This window comes from Diplotaxodon limnothrissa, linkage group LG14 (assembly GCF_057381915.1).
Source record: "Diplotaxodon limnothrissa isolate DT_005_m linkage group LG14, D_limnothrissa_male_GT1.1, whole genome shotgun sequence".
In the NCBI taxonomy this organism is placed as follows: domain Eukaryota; kingdom Metazoa; phylum Chordata; class Actinopteri; order Cichliformes; family Cichlidae; genus Diplotaxodon; species Diplotaxodon limnothrissa.
The window spans coordinates 25958203-25972978 of record NC_140609.1 but is presented as its reverse complement, the minus strand read 5'-3'; the positions used below and the strand labels follow the sequence as shown (position 1 = coordinate 25972978).

The 14776-nt window shown below is 42.8% G+C and overlaps 1 protein-coding gene across 3 annotated transcripts; it reads right to left on the bottom strand.

The window, feature by feature from the left end:
- Positions 1-212: 212 nt before the first annotated feature.
- relb (RELB proto-oncogene, NF-kB subunit) lies at positions 213-14400 on the bottom strand. Of its 3 annotated transcripts, none has more exons than XM_085370367.1 (11): positions 14130-14400; positions 13962-14036; positions 13050-13219; positions 9329-9604; positions 7823-7989; positions 7633-7724; positions 7091-7222; positions 6864-6968; positions 5305-5520; positions 4229-4300; positions 213-2657 (listed from the first exon to the last, which is right to left on the bottom strand). In XM_085370367.1, exons 1-11 carry the CDS (start codon positions 14161-14163, stop codon positions 2233-2235), a joined length of 1764 nt encoding a protein of 587 aa, XP_085226493.1. In that variant the 5' UTR covers positions 14164-14400; the 3' UTR covers positions 213-2232. The 3 variants fall into 3 exon arrangements, with proteins under 3 accessions (XP_085226493.1, XP_085226494.1, XP_085226495.1); XM_085370368.1 differs by having other exon boundaries at positions 13962-14033; XM_085370369.1 differs by lacking the exons at positions 13050-13219; positions 13962-14036; positions 14130-14400 and adding an exon at positions 11412-11476.
- Positions 14401-14776: the final 376 nt, after the last annotated feature.

Sequence of the window (14776 nt, the reverse complement as noted above, 5' to 3'; positions counted from 1 at the left end):
TTAAAACTACGACGTGACAAGCCGAAAAGCATCTCGGAGATGTCGAAGCTGCCAAGAATCATTGTTTTTATAAGTGAGAGAGCAGCTCAGGAATGTGTGTGGGCGGCAGCTGAATCGCAGCGCCTACATCCCCTTTAACGCACTCTAATCTTTTATTTCTGCCTCTCACTCTGCCTCAACAGGAAGTAATGACACAACAAAAGTTACACACAGACATTTTATTTTTCTCCGACTACTGCACTACACTGTGGGCAGACATGTGATAAGGTGCGATTGGAAATTTGAATGCTTAGCACAAGAGCGAAACTGACAAACAAAAGGAACTGACACAAAGAAAGCCAGAAATAGGAAAAGGGCTGTTTTCTATTACATTTATGTTGATTAAATATTAAACAAGCCAGTGGCTGTGGCAGCCAACAGAGAGCAATAACAGACAGGGACAAAGAAGAATTGATCCCCAACTACTGTACTTGAGACTTTTGGTGATTAAAAGAAAAAAACCAAACCCTTTTATGCTGCCGGCAGCTTCAGCTAAGCAAACAAAACAAATGTCGCACAAACATTTAATACGTGCCATTTTAGTCTCACCTTGCAATTAAAACAGACTGCAATTATGGAAGTTTACAGCTTTTGTGGAGAAGTTTGAGTTCTCCTTTTAAACTCCACACTGAATGTAGGCTTTAAATTAATGCTTGCAGCACTTATGGAAAATAAGGAATGCCAACTTGTACCCGAAGACTTGGCCAGCAAGGCTTTGGGAGCAAAAGAAAAAAAAAGGTACGGGGTTAAATACAGGGCAACAAAGTGCAAAGCAGCAGCAGGAAAGAAGGCACTCTGCTCCATAATGGTTTTGCAGTCTAGCAGAGCAAGCGCAGCAGATAACTCACTACAGGAAGATTGTTCACAAGTGGATACAAGCACCAAAAATGCCACATATATTCTTCTCTGATTCAAGATAGCCGAAGCGTTTGTTATTTTTATATTCACTAGTTTGTATTTACATTTGACAGCATTTCAAGTTGATAATGACAGACGACATAATATAGGGGACTGGTGGTGGGAGGTCCCTGTGTGCTAATGAGAAGTGAACGAACTGAAAAAGCTGAACAAACAGCTTGCTGATCAGGCCCAATATTATGACCACCTGCCTAATGCTGTGTTGGTTCCCCTTTTGCTGCCAAAATAGCCCTGACCCATCGAGGCGCAGACCTCCAGCAGCTCCCACATATCCTCGATTAGACTGAGATCTGGGAAATCTGGAGGCCAAGTCAATGGCTTAAAATGTTCCTGAACCTTTTTTTACTTGTGGCAAGGTGTATTATCCTGCTGAAAGAGGCCACAGCATCACCATTGTTCCTTCCTTGGACCACTTTTAATAGAATCTGACGTGTGTGTGTGTGGCTTACAGTGAAAAAACTGCTTTGAGTGCCAGCTCAAACAGAAAACACTCAGATGGAAAAAAAATTAATTGTAAGTTGTCACAGAAGATCAGACACTGATGATCACTGGTGTGAAACTTAGCTAAGTGTTTAGTACTGACTAACTTGTTGTGTTTAGACATGAGTAAGCCAATAAAACAAACAGCTTAGCAGCACAGTTGTGCGTGGGTCTCCGGCGATTCTAAAGTGGTGTGACGGTAAATGGCGAGCCCCACCTCTCACCCATTGTCTGGGATGAACTGGATACGTGTGCCAGCATGAGAGCACTGAGCCAAGGATAAAGGAGCTCTGAACCAGTGCCATCAAAGGGGTTAAAGTGGAATCTCTCGGCCTGCAGAGCTATGCGCAGCCTTAACTGTCATCAGACCATCGGAGCAGCATGTAACGTGTTATTTTGCTTAAGTAGGAGTTATACCTTTGACTTAAAGTCAAATCCATTAAAAATCAAGAGAAAACCTCTGAAATGTATTAAATGGATGATATTCTGTGATGAAAGTTCAAGTGGCTGATGGGATTTTTCAAACTTGACTCTAGAGAGACAAGCATATGCATTTTGGCACTTGTATCCACTTTTGAAGGATGGTTTCAGTTTTCTGCTGCGCTAATCAGTACCAGTCTCATACTAAAAACAAAGCAGGCGATAGCTTGTTAGCTTAGCACAAGTTCTAGAAACAAGGGGAAGCGGTAAACTAGCTTAATGTGCTCACATGGCAGTGACATAAAACTGTCAGCAAGGAAGTGACCAAGATGTTAAAAGATGACAGAAACAGCTGTAAACTGTGCTACACGATCCTCAAAGTTCCTCTTCCGTTTTCACCTGAACCGTGCTATCCTGCGGCTCCAACTGCGGGTTCTGGCTCTCGCTGACGAGCATGTTGAATTGCAAGTCACTGTAATGGGAAAAGTCCTGCAGGAAGCCGGAGTTCTGGTTGAAGTTCATATCCACATTAGCAAAGGGGGAGGCAGTGATGTCCAAGTTGCCAGGCACGAGTGAGGAGAAGTTTGGGTTATTGAAGACCTCCCAAAATTCAGGCATGTCTACCAACTGGTTGTAAACGGCCGCCTCGTCTGTGTTTGAATCGACTGGATTGCAGTAACGCGGTTCCGCCGCAGCGGGTGTGCCGGGCAGGACAGGGTGCGACCGCTCTTGTGGCGACATCATGTTTTGGGCCTCTGGGAGGAACTGGATGACCTGATCTGACGCAGGTGCGCTCTTGGCTGAAACAGATTACGTTACAGAGAAAACAAAGCTGTTAGAAACATGATGAATGGTCAGTTATTAGACGGAGGACTTTGTACCTGGATTGTGACATGTGATTCTCAACCTTTTTTAAAAAGCACACACACACAGCTGCCAGTCTTGAAAAAGGTCTTCACTGAGATTACGGGAGGAGAAGTGCAGAGCCAGCTGTGTGATCATTTTGAAAGGTGTTTGTCTCATTGTTAATCTGTAGTACTTTATGCCACAAGGACTGTTTTGCCTTGTTTATATCAGTCAGACCAGGCTATGAAATGGAAATAACTGTGAAAAACCTCCAAAACAACCCCACAGCTGAGTCGACATCAACCAAAACTAGCCTTCATGAAGGTGGAACTTGCTGCTCTTTAGTTTTAACCTTTTGTACAGTTTACCCTGTTGCTTTTAACCCCTTTGTGCTTTTATTACACACCATCTTTATCTTGTTTGGTGTATCTATATATGTATAACACATAAAACTAGTCTATCTTCATGTGATAATCAGTCATAGAAATGACATGTCACATAAGGAGTATTTGTGGCTGACCACTTCCTCTTTTGTCATGTCTGTGTATTCCAGTGGTCGATTTTGGCATTTTTGGCAAATGTCATGTTAGCATGTGATCTGTTCTTCATCATGCAGTGATGAGTAGACAGAAAATGATTAAGTGTGATTTTTTTTTTGAAGGGCATTGTGATTCGTCCCAATTACAGAAGCTGCCATGTGTCTAATAGTGCATCTTCACAGCAGACGTGTTGACTCTTAGTAGGTGTGGTTAATGGCACAAACACCAACTCAACTGTTCCACTGAGGTTTCTGTAATTTACCCAAGTGAGCATGACCAAGACGCCCTTTTTTTCCAGAGGAAAATAAATGAATGGCTCACTTGCACCTCGTTTCCACCAATGCAGTGCTGGTGTGGAGCTGGTGTGGGGGGCTTTCTCAGGAAAAAAAAGCTTTGAGACCCAAACGCTACTAGCAGGTGTTGGAGTAATTTCCATGCAAAAAAATAAATAAAAAATGCATCTGCTAGTCATGGGTGAAATTCCTGCACACTTAATTTTGTTTCAGTTTTGGTGTCAGCAATTCTGTGGCACCAACCTGGGCCACAATGCCACCGGCCCTTTTTCAGGGGAAATATGTGGAACAGGTTCTAGATTATGGACTGGTCCTGCATCAGTGGAAAAGGGGCTTTGCGGTTCTTGAAGTCAGGCAGATAGACTACAGTTTAAACCTGGATTTTGAGAAGACTGGCTATCATTTAACAAGCAGTTTGAACATGATTGTGAATAGCTTTAATCTGGACTGAGTGTCAAGTTAAAATAAAAATAATTGTATTCACTTAAAGGCACTTTATGCTTTTTGCATGATGAAATCCAAAAAGTTTAGATTTAAAATGTTGGTTTGCTGTGCTTTTCCTGTTGTATTAAGTCACAATATTTTGAGTGAGAATATGTAAACATGGAGCCAGAGAGGTGGCACACCCCAGTCAAACAGTTCACATGCTGAATTGTAAAAACACAAAGATCAAACTGACAGTCTGAACCTCACCTGTCACACAGGGCTTCTCCTTGAGGTTCACCTCTGACTTTAGCCTTGTCTTCCGCTTCACCTCGTACGGGTCTGAAATGAGAAATGAAACGCTGTCAGTGTTTAGCAATAATCTGCTGCATCTGTTTTTTTAATTTGTGAGCACTATGACTGGTAAAGAGGAGAGAGAACTGGCTGACATGATGGAGAGAAAGAAGGTGGCTGTATTGCGTGTGCAGGAGACCACGTGGAAAGGCCAGGAGCGCTGGAGGTGGATTCAAAATGTTCTATTGTGGTGTACATAGTGCTGTGGACGCGCAGAGAGTGTCAGACAGGATCATGGGTGTGACGGTGGAAATCAGAGGGGTGGTTTTCATTGTTATCTGTGCGTATGCCCCACAGGTTGGATGTCATTTAGAAAAGAGAGGGGAGTTCTGGAGCAAGTTGGATCAAGTGGCAGAGAGTGTCCCCAAGGGGGGAAAGAGTAGGACAGACTTCAATGGACATGTAGATGAAGGGAAGAGAGGTGATGAGGAAGTGTTGAGTAGGAATGGTATCAAGGAATGCCGAAGGAAAGATGGTGGTGGCCGGTGACGTAATGGTGGAATGAGGACGTACAGGAAAGTATTCAAAGAGGCTTACAGTGAGTTGTATGTGAGGCTGGACACCAAGAAAGGAGATAAAGGTTTGTTTTGATTGGTTAAACAGAGTGATCGAGCTGGAAAGGATTTGCAGCAGGATGGAAATGTACTAATGAGTAAGGAGAGTGTGCAGAGAAGGTGGAAGGAGTACTTTGAGAGAGAAAAAAGACAGAGGACAGTTAATGAATGAGAAAGTGCAGTGAGGAGGAAGTGAGGACAGCTATGAAGAGGAGGAAGAACAGAAAGGTGGCTGGTCCTGATGACATAAGTGTGGAAGTGTAGAGATGTATAGGAGAGAGGACAGTGGACTTTATGACCAGAAGAAGGAGGGAGACCGGCGGAAAAGTGAATCTACAGGGAGTAGAGATAGTGGAGGCTCATGGATGTAGTGAAGGAGGACGTGCAGAGGGTTGGTGTGGCAGAAGAGGATGTTAGGGAAGTCCAGTGCTGACTGACCTGGATTGCGAGGCAGGTACTTGAATGTAACGGGCTCGCTCTCCATCTGGTCTGAGATGCGACGCAGGGCCAGGTTGACTTCCACTTCCTCTGTGATGTCTTGGTCCTCGTAGGGCGGAGTCTTAAACACGATGGCGATCTGTCGGTGCACGTCTGTCTGGGCAAACTCCCCGTTCGCCTTCCACGACTCTCGCCTGAAGATGATCTCGATGTCGTCTGAGGACCAAACACGCAAAGCTCTTTATTATTCAAGAAACATTAGAACATGTTTGTGTTCTCATTCATCCAGGTCATGGGAGTCTTTAACAAGAAGCTTCTTCACTTCTGGGAGTCCCAGGTTTTATTACATTAGGGACCCCGTAATGGTCAGCACCTAGGCTCATGGGACCCTTGACTCCAAGGCCACCTTCCTGTTCGCCTTAAGAAGCGAAGAAGCCTCTTAATTAAGAATCGATGAGAAAATGTTTCAAAAAGGATCCAAAATACAAAGAAGATTAAAAATAAAACCTTTTTTTAGAGGAATCAAAACTTTTAATACTTTAATTCAAAATAATTAGGTCACCACAGTTTTCTTCTTTAGGGCACGTTACCACCTGGAAACCACCTACAAGTCCTCCTTCATCACATCCACACACCTCCTCTTTGTGCTTTCTTCTTCTCTGACGGCATCTTTCTACCTGCAAGTCTTCACTGCACATGTCCAAACAAACTCAGGCTCATCTTTCTTACTTTGTCCCAGAACCGTCCAACCTGAGCGGTCGCTGTGATGAGCTCCAAACATCTCAGCATGTCAAACTCAGCTTCTTCCAGGTCTTTTCATACGTTTCATGCAATGTAACTGATCTCTCAGCTGCCTTCTTAACTTTTACTTTCATGTTGGTATCCTTCTGTCACAACCCAGTACCCTTTTCTTCACCTCTTTTTCACACCCCAGTTGTTCTGGATGGTTGACCCCAAGTATTTAAACTCAACCACCTTCACCTCCTCCATCATCCTCACCAAAACACATTTTCTACTTTGCTCCTTCTCACCTTCACTCCTTTTCTCTACACAGGAAACCCCCACAGCTCCCCGTGTAGACCGACACATCATACGCAAACATAATATTCCACAGAGTCAGACCTCATCTGCCAGCTTGAGAAGCTCTCAAAAGCAGCTTCTCAAATTCACTTTTAACCAGTCTGTCGCTCCTACCACACACTATTGTCTCAGTGCACCCATGCATATCCTGCATCGCTCTCACACTTCTCTCTAACACTCCTGACTTCCTCATGCAGCACCGCACCACCTTCCTGGGCACCCCGTCACATGCTTTCTCTTAGTCAAGAAAAACACAATGTGACTCTACTTTAAGTTACAAAAATGTGGGTGTGTGTGGGTTGTTTTTTTTAATAACACAAACACAAAAATCTCATTTAAAAGTTAACTAAAGCTCCAAAGCCCTACAAGTAAACTTAGATTGTAATCAGGCTCTTTGTCGCGTTTCTGAATAGTGGAAACTGGACTTGTTTTATGTAATCTACTCCTGGAACCTAACTTCAAAAAAACTTTCCTGTTACCTTTCTGCACTTTGTCACACAACATGTAGACCTCCGTCTTGCCAGTGCAGGGACCTTCATACAGGTTCAAATGGGTGATCTTCAGCTGTGATGTAGTTGTTGCCTCTGGAATTAAAAAAAACATGCACGACAAAGCGTGAGAATAGGGAAGTACGCTGCCTTATTTTTGGCGCGCTTGGTTGACTGCGGTCAAGGCTTTTCGGTGTGTTTGTCTGGTTATGTCTTACTCTTGTCATAAATGGGCTTCGACACCACCGGGCTGAGATGGTCTTTCCTGCCGTCCTGCCACTCGAGCTCACACTGAAAGCACAGACGCACTGAATTCATGTCCATGTCTTCAATGCCCTTCGAATGCCCGGCTGAGGGGAGAACAGAGACAAAATGGGTCAGTGAGGACAGAAAAAACTGCCTTTATATATGTGAATAAGATAAGATAAGATAAGATAACCTTTATTAGTCCCACACGTGGGAAATTTGTTTTGTCACAGCAGGAAGTGGACAGTGCAAAAGTTATGAGGCAAAAATTAGAATACAATAAGAATAAATACAGTACACAACTGTACAGAATAGAATAAAATAAAATACTATATACAGTAGAATAAAATAAAATAAATATACAATAAGATAAAAATAGAATACAAATACAAATACTATATACAACTGAGTAAAAATACAACGATGACAGAAAGGATTATTGCACTTAGTATTATTGAATGAAGAATAACGTGGAGATTAAGGTGCGGTGTATTGGCATACGTCTCCCACTCACTCTGAAATGGGTCGATATTTAGACTTCTTCGCTTCTGAAGTGAAATGTCCAGCTCTTTCCGCCTCACACACTGAATACCAAGGTTAGCGAAGCTGGGTGTAAAAACAAGGGGAACTGTTCAAATAAAATGTAAAGACACACCACGAATTTTAAGGTATCAAAATGGCAGGGATCGAAGGCGAATGCTCACCTGTGACGTCGGTTGTTGCGAGGGTTGAATGTGACAAAACAGATCCCTGTACCATTTGGACAGTCTTTACCCACGAGGCAGTGGGGGTGAGGCCGGTGTGGGAGGTCTTTGGTCACCAAAGAAACTGTGACGTTGACTTTCTTTAAGCCGTCGATGGAACCCTGAATCTGAAAGAAAGAAAAGAACAAGATTTATAGCAAAAATCCAGAATAAGTTCAGAGCTGTGATGCCTATTAATGTGATTTTCTTGATAGAAAACAGAAAAAGTTGTCTAAAGTTCTTAATTTTTTCCCTGACCAACAGACCAAAGCTGTTGTAATATGCCAAACTAAAGCAGATAACCCTGACATCTGAGAAACTTGGCTTGAAAAGAGTTGAAATAAAAGCCGATTAACCTTCTCTATCTGTTGCTCCAGGATTTTTTGTCTCTTTCCCCCTCAGACATTTTTCAGGGGCAGACTTTAAACAATAGGTTTCTAGAAGGTCATTACAGATTTCCTGATGTATTACAATAAAAATATAAATAAAAGCAAAACTAAGTCCTCTCAGGTACCAGTTTCATCCAAAAACAATGACAGGTTAACACCATTGTTCACCGCTATTAATATCCATTATGCAACCGGACATTTCCTTGACTAAACTTTATATAACCTGGTAACCACTGTTAAGGTTCAAAATATTGGGGATGGAGACAAGAGAAAAAACCACAATAACAACACTGGTCCGGCCGGGTTGAGTCAAACGATGATTTAATGATCACACACGTGGGAGATGGACACTGATGCAGACAGCCTCAAAATCTCAAAATGGTGGAGCATTGCTCAAACTTTTATAGCCTCTGGTGCCTCCACCTTATCATAAAAAGCCTAAACATTCACATGCTTTCTCTCACACAACGCCTAAACTACGACCTTAGCTCCCTGATTATCTGCTCCTGCTGAAATGGGGCAGAAAACTCCAGCACACTCTGTTCTCTTCTACTCAGACAAATTAGACAATAACCTTCTGCGAACAGTATTTCTTATAACTCAGCAGTATAATGCATCATAAAACAATATCATTCATTCACAACAAGTCAGCAATTTAATGTAATGCAAATCAGTTTAACTAATGCAATAGTTATCAGCTTCTTCTAATTCAGGAGAATAATGCAAACTAAAACTACATAATAATTCACAATCTTTAATTAGGGGTATAACATGGCATAAAATAATATCATAATTTTACACCACCAAGTCAATGTGTGAATGATCGTGACGTGTAGATGTGTGTGGCAGTGTTTTTTAGTAAGCAGCTGGGGGATATACCTCCTTGTATCTCACTGCACTTGAGCTGGGATTTGTGGGGACTTTCTAATTGATTCAGACAAACCACATTTTTTTCAGTCTCCACCCATTTCAGACAGGAGGGGTCAAGTGAACAGAGTAAACAGGATCAGCTGTGGTTAAAAGTGCCTAACTGCCTCTGAGGTCGTGTAAACTCCCCTTCTGAAACAAAAACTCCTACCTCTATCGTAGGCAGGGTCTTTTCAGTGTGGGTGCTGGATGCTCCCAGGATGCTGCCCGCCGAGCGTCCTTCACATTCATAGCGAAACCTCATGCCTCTGTCTTTGGGCTCCTCCACTATCGCGAGCTTGGGCTTGTCCAGAACACGCTCCAGAATGTCCGTGTCGCCTCGGTTCTGAGAGGACGGGATGCCGGAGTTCTTCGAGTTCAGCAAACACGAGGACCCTCGCCCAGAGGAAGGATGAGTCGATGCCATATCCATGACAGGGAGGACTGGCTGATGGGGGGGACAAGAGAAAGCAATTTAAAAAAATTGACTTAAACATATTTACCTCGCACTAGAAACTTCTGGCAGAAATGAAAAGATGCAGACAACATGCAACAACCAACCAAGCCTCACGACTGTCCCTAAAGGCTGGTGATGCACATCAGATGAGTCTTTTATAACCTGATCTAATGAGTAAAGATAATTTCTGTACTCGAAAGACTTCAAAGCAAATCCACAAAGCATCTGAAAGAAGAAACAATAGTTGTTGTTTTTTTAATTTTCCCCCACTGGTTTGTGTTTATTTTATGTTTTAACCATTTCTTTATCATGTTTGTGATCTCGATGCTTTTTATTTCTGCTCTGGTCTTACCTCATGCCCCCACGGTTTCTTTTCCCTATTCCATCTGTTTTAGCAGGAAATGTAAAAGTCAGATGGCTCGACTTGATGTTTCTCATGAAAACTTAATTTACACTCAGAGGTTTTCTTGCTTTGGATGTACAAATGCAGTGAGTCAGTTTGCTGACAGCATGAAACATCTCTCCAGTTGAACTATGCCTTTAGATTTCCGATCATCAACTATCGACCTTTCTCAACACTCTTCCAAGAAGAAAAACTGAACTTCTGCAGTAAAATAAAAGTACTGGCAACTGCCAGTGCTACCCCTCAGACTCCCAGCAGACGCACCTGTGGTATCAATTACAAAATCCTACGTCATCTTGTCCTCAAGTTATCGCATTCACAAACTTAGGTGCCCACGTCACCGGCCTCGGTGAGGTGACGACAATACATGATCAGCCTTTTACGGCTGAGGAGTAAAAACCTGACAAGTCACATTTCATTCACTCGATGTGTAAAGGAGATGAAGTCACCAAGTCAAATACGCAGGCATTCGCAACCAGTTACAACCTATAAGAATATCTACAGTTTCGAAGCACTGACTCACTTTCAAAGCACAACTTCATAAAATCCTTTTAATAAAATGTTTCCCTTCCGAACGTCTAGGTTATTTAATTTAAAAACCAAGTGTGATGTTTCAGTATTTCACCATTAAAAAAATACAATGAGAGAAAAGTGTCAAAAATGGCAACAAATGCAATTTAATATCTCAGAATATTTCTAAATGATTACTTTGCATCTTTTTGTAGCAGCTCAGCTCCCATTTTGGGAACCCCCATGTTAAACTGAGACACTCTATATAAAGCAGCTGAAAGTAGCTTCACTTTGACAAGCTAAAATACTACAATGGTACTTTTTACACACCAGTGTGTCTGTATTAACAGTCTAATGATGTTACACGGTTTTGCGGTTTTACTGCTGAAAGAGCTTTTTTTTCCCCGCCTCGACATCTTCATAGTTTTAATGAAGAAAAACGACCTCATGTCTCTTGGGCAGTGATGACACTACAGATGAAGCATGCAGTGAAAGAACTGACTCATGGCGTGTGTTTCTTTTTGTTTTCTCTCCATACATGTGCTTTCTATCAGTGAGCAGAGTTAACCTCGTGCTCTGCGACTCCTCCTCTTGCATATGATGTCTTATTTTTTCCGTTACACCGCAGACCACCGAGCTTTTTCCGCTCCCACTCAAGACTTTGTATCTCTTTTTTGTCTTTGCTGCTTTTAGTTTCTCTCTTTCTCTGCAGTGCCATCCTCGCTCATTTGTTTCTGCTCATCGAGGCGCCTGATTGCTTTCTCTTACATCACCGTGAACCCAAAGTTATCACAAATCAAGTTTCACCCGACTCACTGCAGTCTATCTGCTGTAGCTAATCAAAAAAAAAAAAAAAACAGAAGATAAGAATGATAATGATCAAACCTGCAGGTAAGAAAAGTAGTAAAGAAGTCGCCTCCTTTGTCAGACGTGTTGCTGTGAATCATTAAACCATCGCTGCAGAGATGTGGTGATACCTCTGCATGAGATCATGTTTCATAATATCCTGTCGAGCCCCAGACGTCTTTGGTCAAAGTGTTTGTATGCACCCCTGCAATCGTGTTAGCCCCCTCCCCAAAAGAAGAAAAGAAAAAAAAAAAAGGACTGGACCTTTCAACAAAAGCCTGCTACACCGAGCCAGCAAACGGAAATAGGAAGTCAGCTCAGCCTTACGCCCTTCAGCCAATCACAGCACTGACACGGGGGTGAAAAATGCAACCTTTCGTCTCCGGTGGGTTTGGCTTGTAAACAGAAAGGATGGCAAACTGAAAGCAGGAGTCAGATTACAGCTCTTCCAAAATGTCCTCTCCACTCCCCAAGCCCACCTCCTCTATAACAACAAAAAAAAAAAAAGCACAAAGAGGTGTGCCACGCTCCCTCACAAGCTGCAAAACCTCTTCAAACCCAGCAACATAACCTGTGCAGCTCATTCACTAAGAGAAGGCTGAACTACTCTTCTACCGCCCTTCATTATTACCCATCTGTGCGGTCACTACAGTGCCTCTCTTATCAGATTACAGTCTTTCTGAGCTCCCGCTGCCTGTAAACCACGTGCTTTCTGGTAGAAGCCTGACCTGCCGAGTTGCCTAACGGCTGCTCTGTGCCACACAGCAAAATAGCCAACCGTCTGCAGGCTGCACATGAATCATGCAGCACTTCATACCACCGACATTCAATCCTCACAACAGCCTCATTATGAGAGCTGCAGCCACCGCCGAGGAGGAGGAACAGACGCTTCCTCTGAACGTGTTTTATATCAACCGCCTTTCAATAATAGCACAAAGACAATATGGGAAATAAAACTACTGTTGCTAATAATAAACCGAGGGAAGAGCATAACAACCTGCCCATCTGTGTGACTGCTTTGCATAAACAAATGATAAGAAAACCTCAAAAAAAACAATCAGAGAAGCCAAAAGCAGATTTTAACAGTTTCTTCTCATAAATAAAATGTTTTAAGTTTTAGCTGAATCCATTAACTGTTTTAATGTTTATGTTGCCCAGCTAAGATAAGAAAAGGCTAAAAATAAGAATGCCATCATTATTGTTATCATTGTTTATTAGTCATAACCTTTCTCCAGACAGCTTAGACTCCAGTTTCCTACCTGTTATACAGTCATAGCAGCCAAAGTGATTGAATATTTACAAAATAGGTGCATGTACTGACATTTATTTCTCTGGCTCTTATAAATTAAGTATCAGGTATATTGATTATGACTTGATCTAGTTCAATAGAACCTGGATCGAAGTAATGAGCACAAATTTTGCCAAGAAAAAAAAATTGTTAAAAAAAAAAAACTGTAAAAAATTATGCCCCTATTCACCGCAGGCTGGCAGCTTTCACAGCCCACAGCTGATATAAACACCTCTCTGCTTGGCACCCTTGGGTGTTGCCAGCAGTCTTTCTGGGTAACGTATGAAACTGTGAAATGAGCTGGAAACCAGAAAAATCAACACCCTGCATGACACCACCTAAAAACAACAACAAACAAACAAACAACAACAAAAAACAAACAAACAAACCTTAGACGAGGTGCCTCTTGCAACCAGCACCGGCTTGGATGTCTGCGTTGGTTTGTGGATGGGGGTTGGTGTCGAACAGGGGAGGCCAGCAGGTGGAGGTGGTGGTCCAGGTAGTCCAGATAGGGAGGGTGCTACCTGCTCACTTTCTGTGATATATTCTTGAATCAGGTCTGTGAATGAATACAAACTGATGGTGAATCCAAAGTGAAAGTGCAAATGTGATAAAAATCTGACACCACTTTAGGGCAGCAGCTGTGCTGTTTCTTTATGTTTTTGGATTTGAAAGCAGAAACACTTCCATTAACATCTTTCAAACCTAATAGTATATTACTGCAATCTATTTTAAGACGTGGCAACGTGTCACAAGACACAGTGTGTCAGAATTTGAGTGGTTACCACCTCACATGAACCGTTTCCTCTGTTTTGTTTTTGTCACTGGTGCATGAATCTGTGGCACGTTGTTTCAGCACTGCACCAATAAAAAAAAACAAAAAAACAAGCCTGGTGCCATGTAGCCAGCCTCAGTTTAACCAGTGAAAGTGAATCTAGAGCAGTGGTTATCTGCAGGTAAATATACCTTTTGGGGTGGTTGTGGTCTGTCATGTCTGACACTTTGTCAGAAATCATGAAACATTAAACAAAGCAAGCATCTGCAGCACAGTTTTCAAAGTTAGATAAGAGAAATCAGCTGTTGTGACTTTTTTCACGTTTAATTTAATGTCCCAAATGTTGAGTTCTCCTTCTCTGACATCGGAAATAAGACAACCTAAGATTAAACAAGCAGGAACTCTGATGATGGTTCACGCCTCCTGCCAGAGGTCATCTCAGGTCACCGTAATGCCTCCCCGCTTCCGGCAGATGCACGCAGAGCCAAAACAAAACATAACAAAACAAAAAAGACCCACCACTCACCGAAATCTATAGAGTTGAGGCTCGAATAATTGTCGTCCTGCGGGTCAATCCCGGGAAGGGGTGTTGTCTCCTCTGCTGTGAAAAATCACATGCCTCAGGATGATGTCAGCGCTTTTACGCACAAACACACGCAAAGATTCAACAGGTTTACAAAAGACAACCACCCACCAGAGGTACCGTTGACCATGTCCATGTCTATCATGGCATGCGTACAGTCTTTAAGACCACTTTGAGGACCTTAAACTCCACCGTCGTGTCCTTGAATTCTTCCTTGAGAACTCTCCAAACCGGATGACTCTGGGTTTTTTCCGTCTCGGCCCAAACCTTCGTCCTGAACTCTGAAACAGCTCCTTAAACCACCAGTTAGACTGCACAGCGGCTCAGAGTGTCTGTCTGATCCCGAGGAGAAATGTCAAACCGTCCCGAAGCCATGCGTGGAACTAAGTGTGCTCCGCTTTTGTGTTTCCGGCAGGCTTCGCGATTGGCTGCTAGACGCGTGGAAATCCCCCTCCGCGCGTAACGTCACCTCACAGACGGGAAAACCCCCCCGCGACAGCACGAACCAAACTTTTAATCAAACGGCGCTTTATTGATTTGCATAATGCATCATAGTGAGGCCAGAAAAGGCATTTTACCCTTAAAAGCCGATTTCCCCCCTCATTATATATGTAAACTGACCGCACGTATCGGCGGCTCGTCTTGTTTTCATATCGGCTTCAGCGCATATGCAAATCGGTTTTTAACTATTCAAATTAGCCTCTATCCCAGAGCTAATGCACCTATTTTTAGCACAAAGAAGTCAAAAAGCCAGCTCT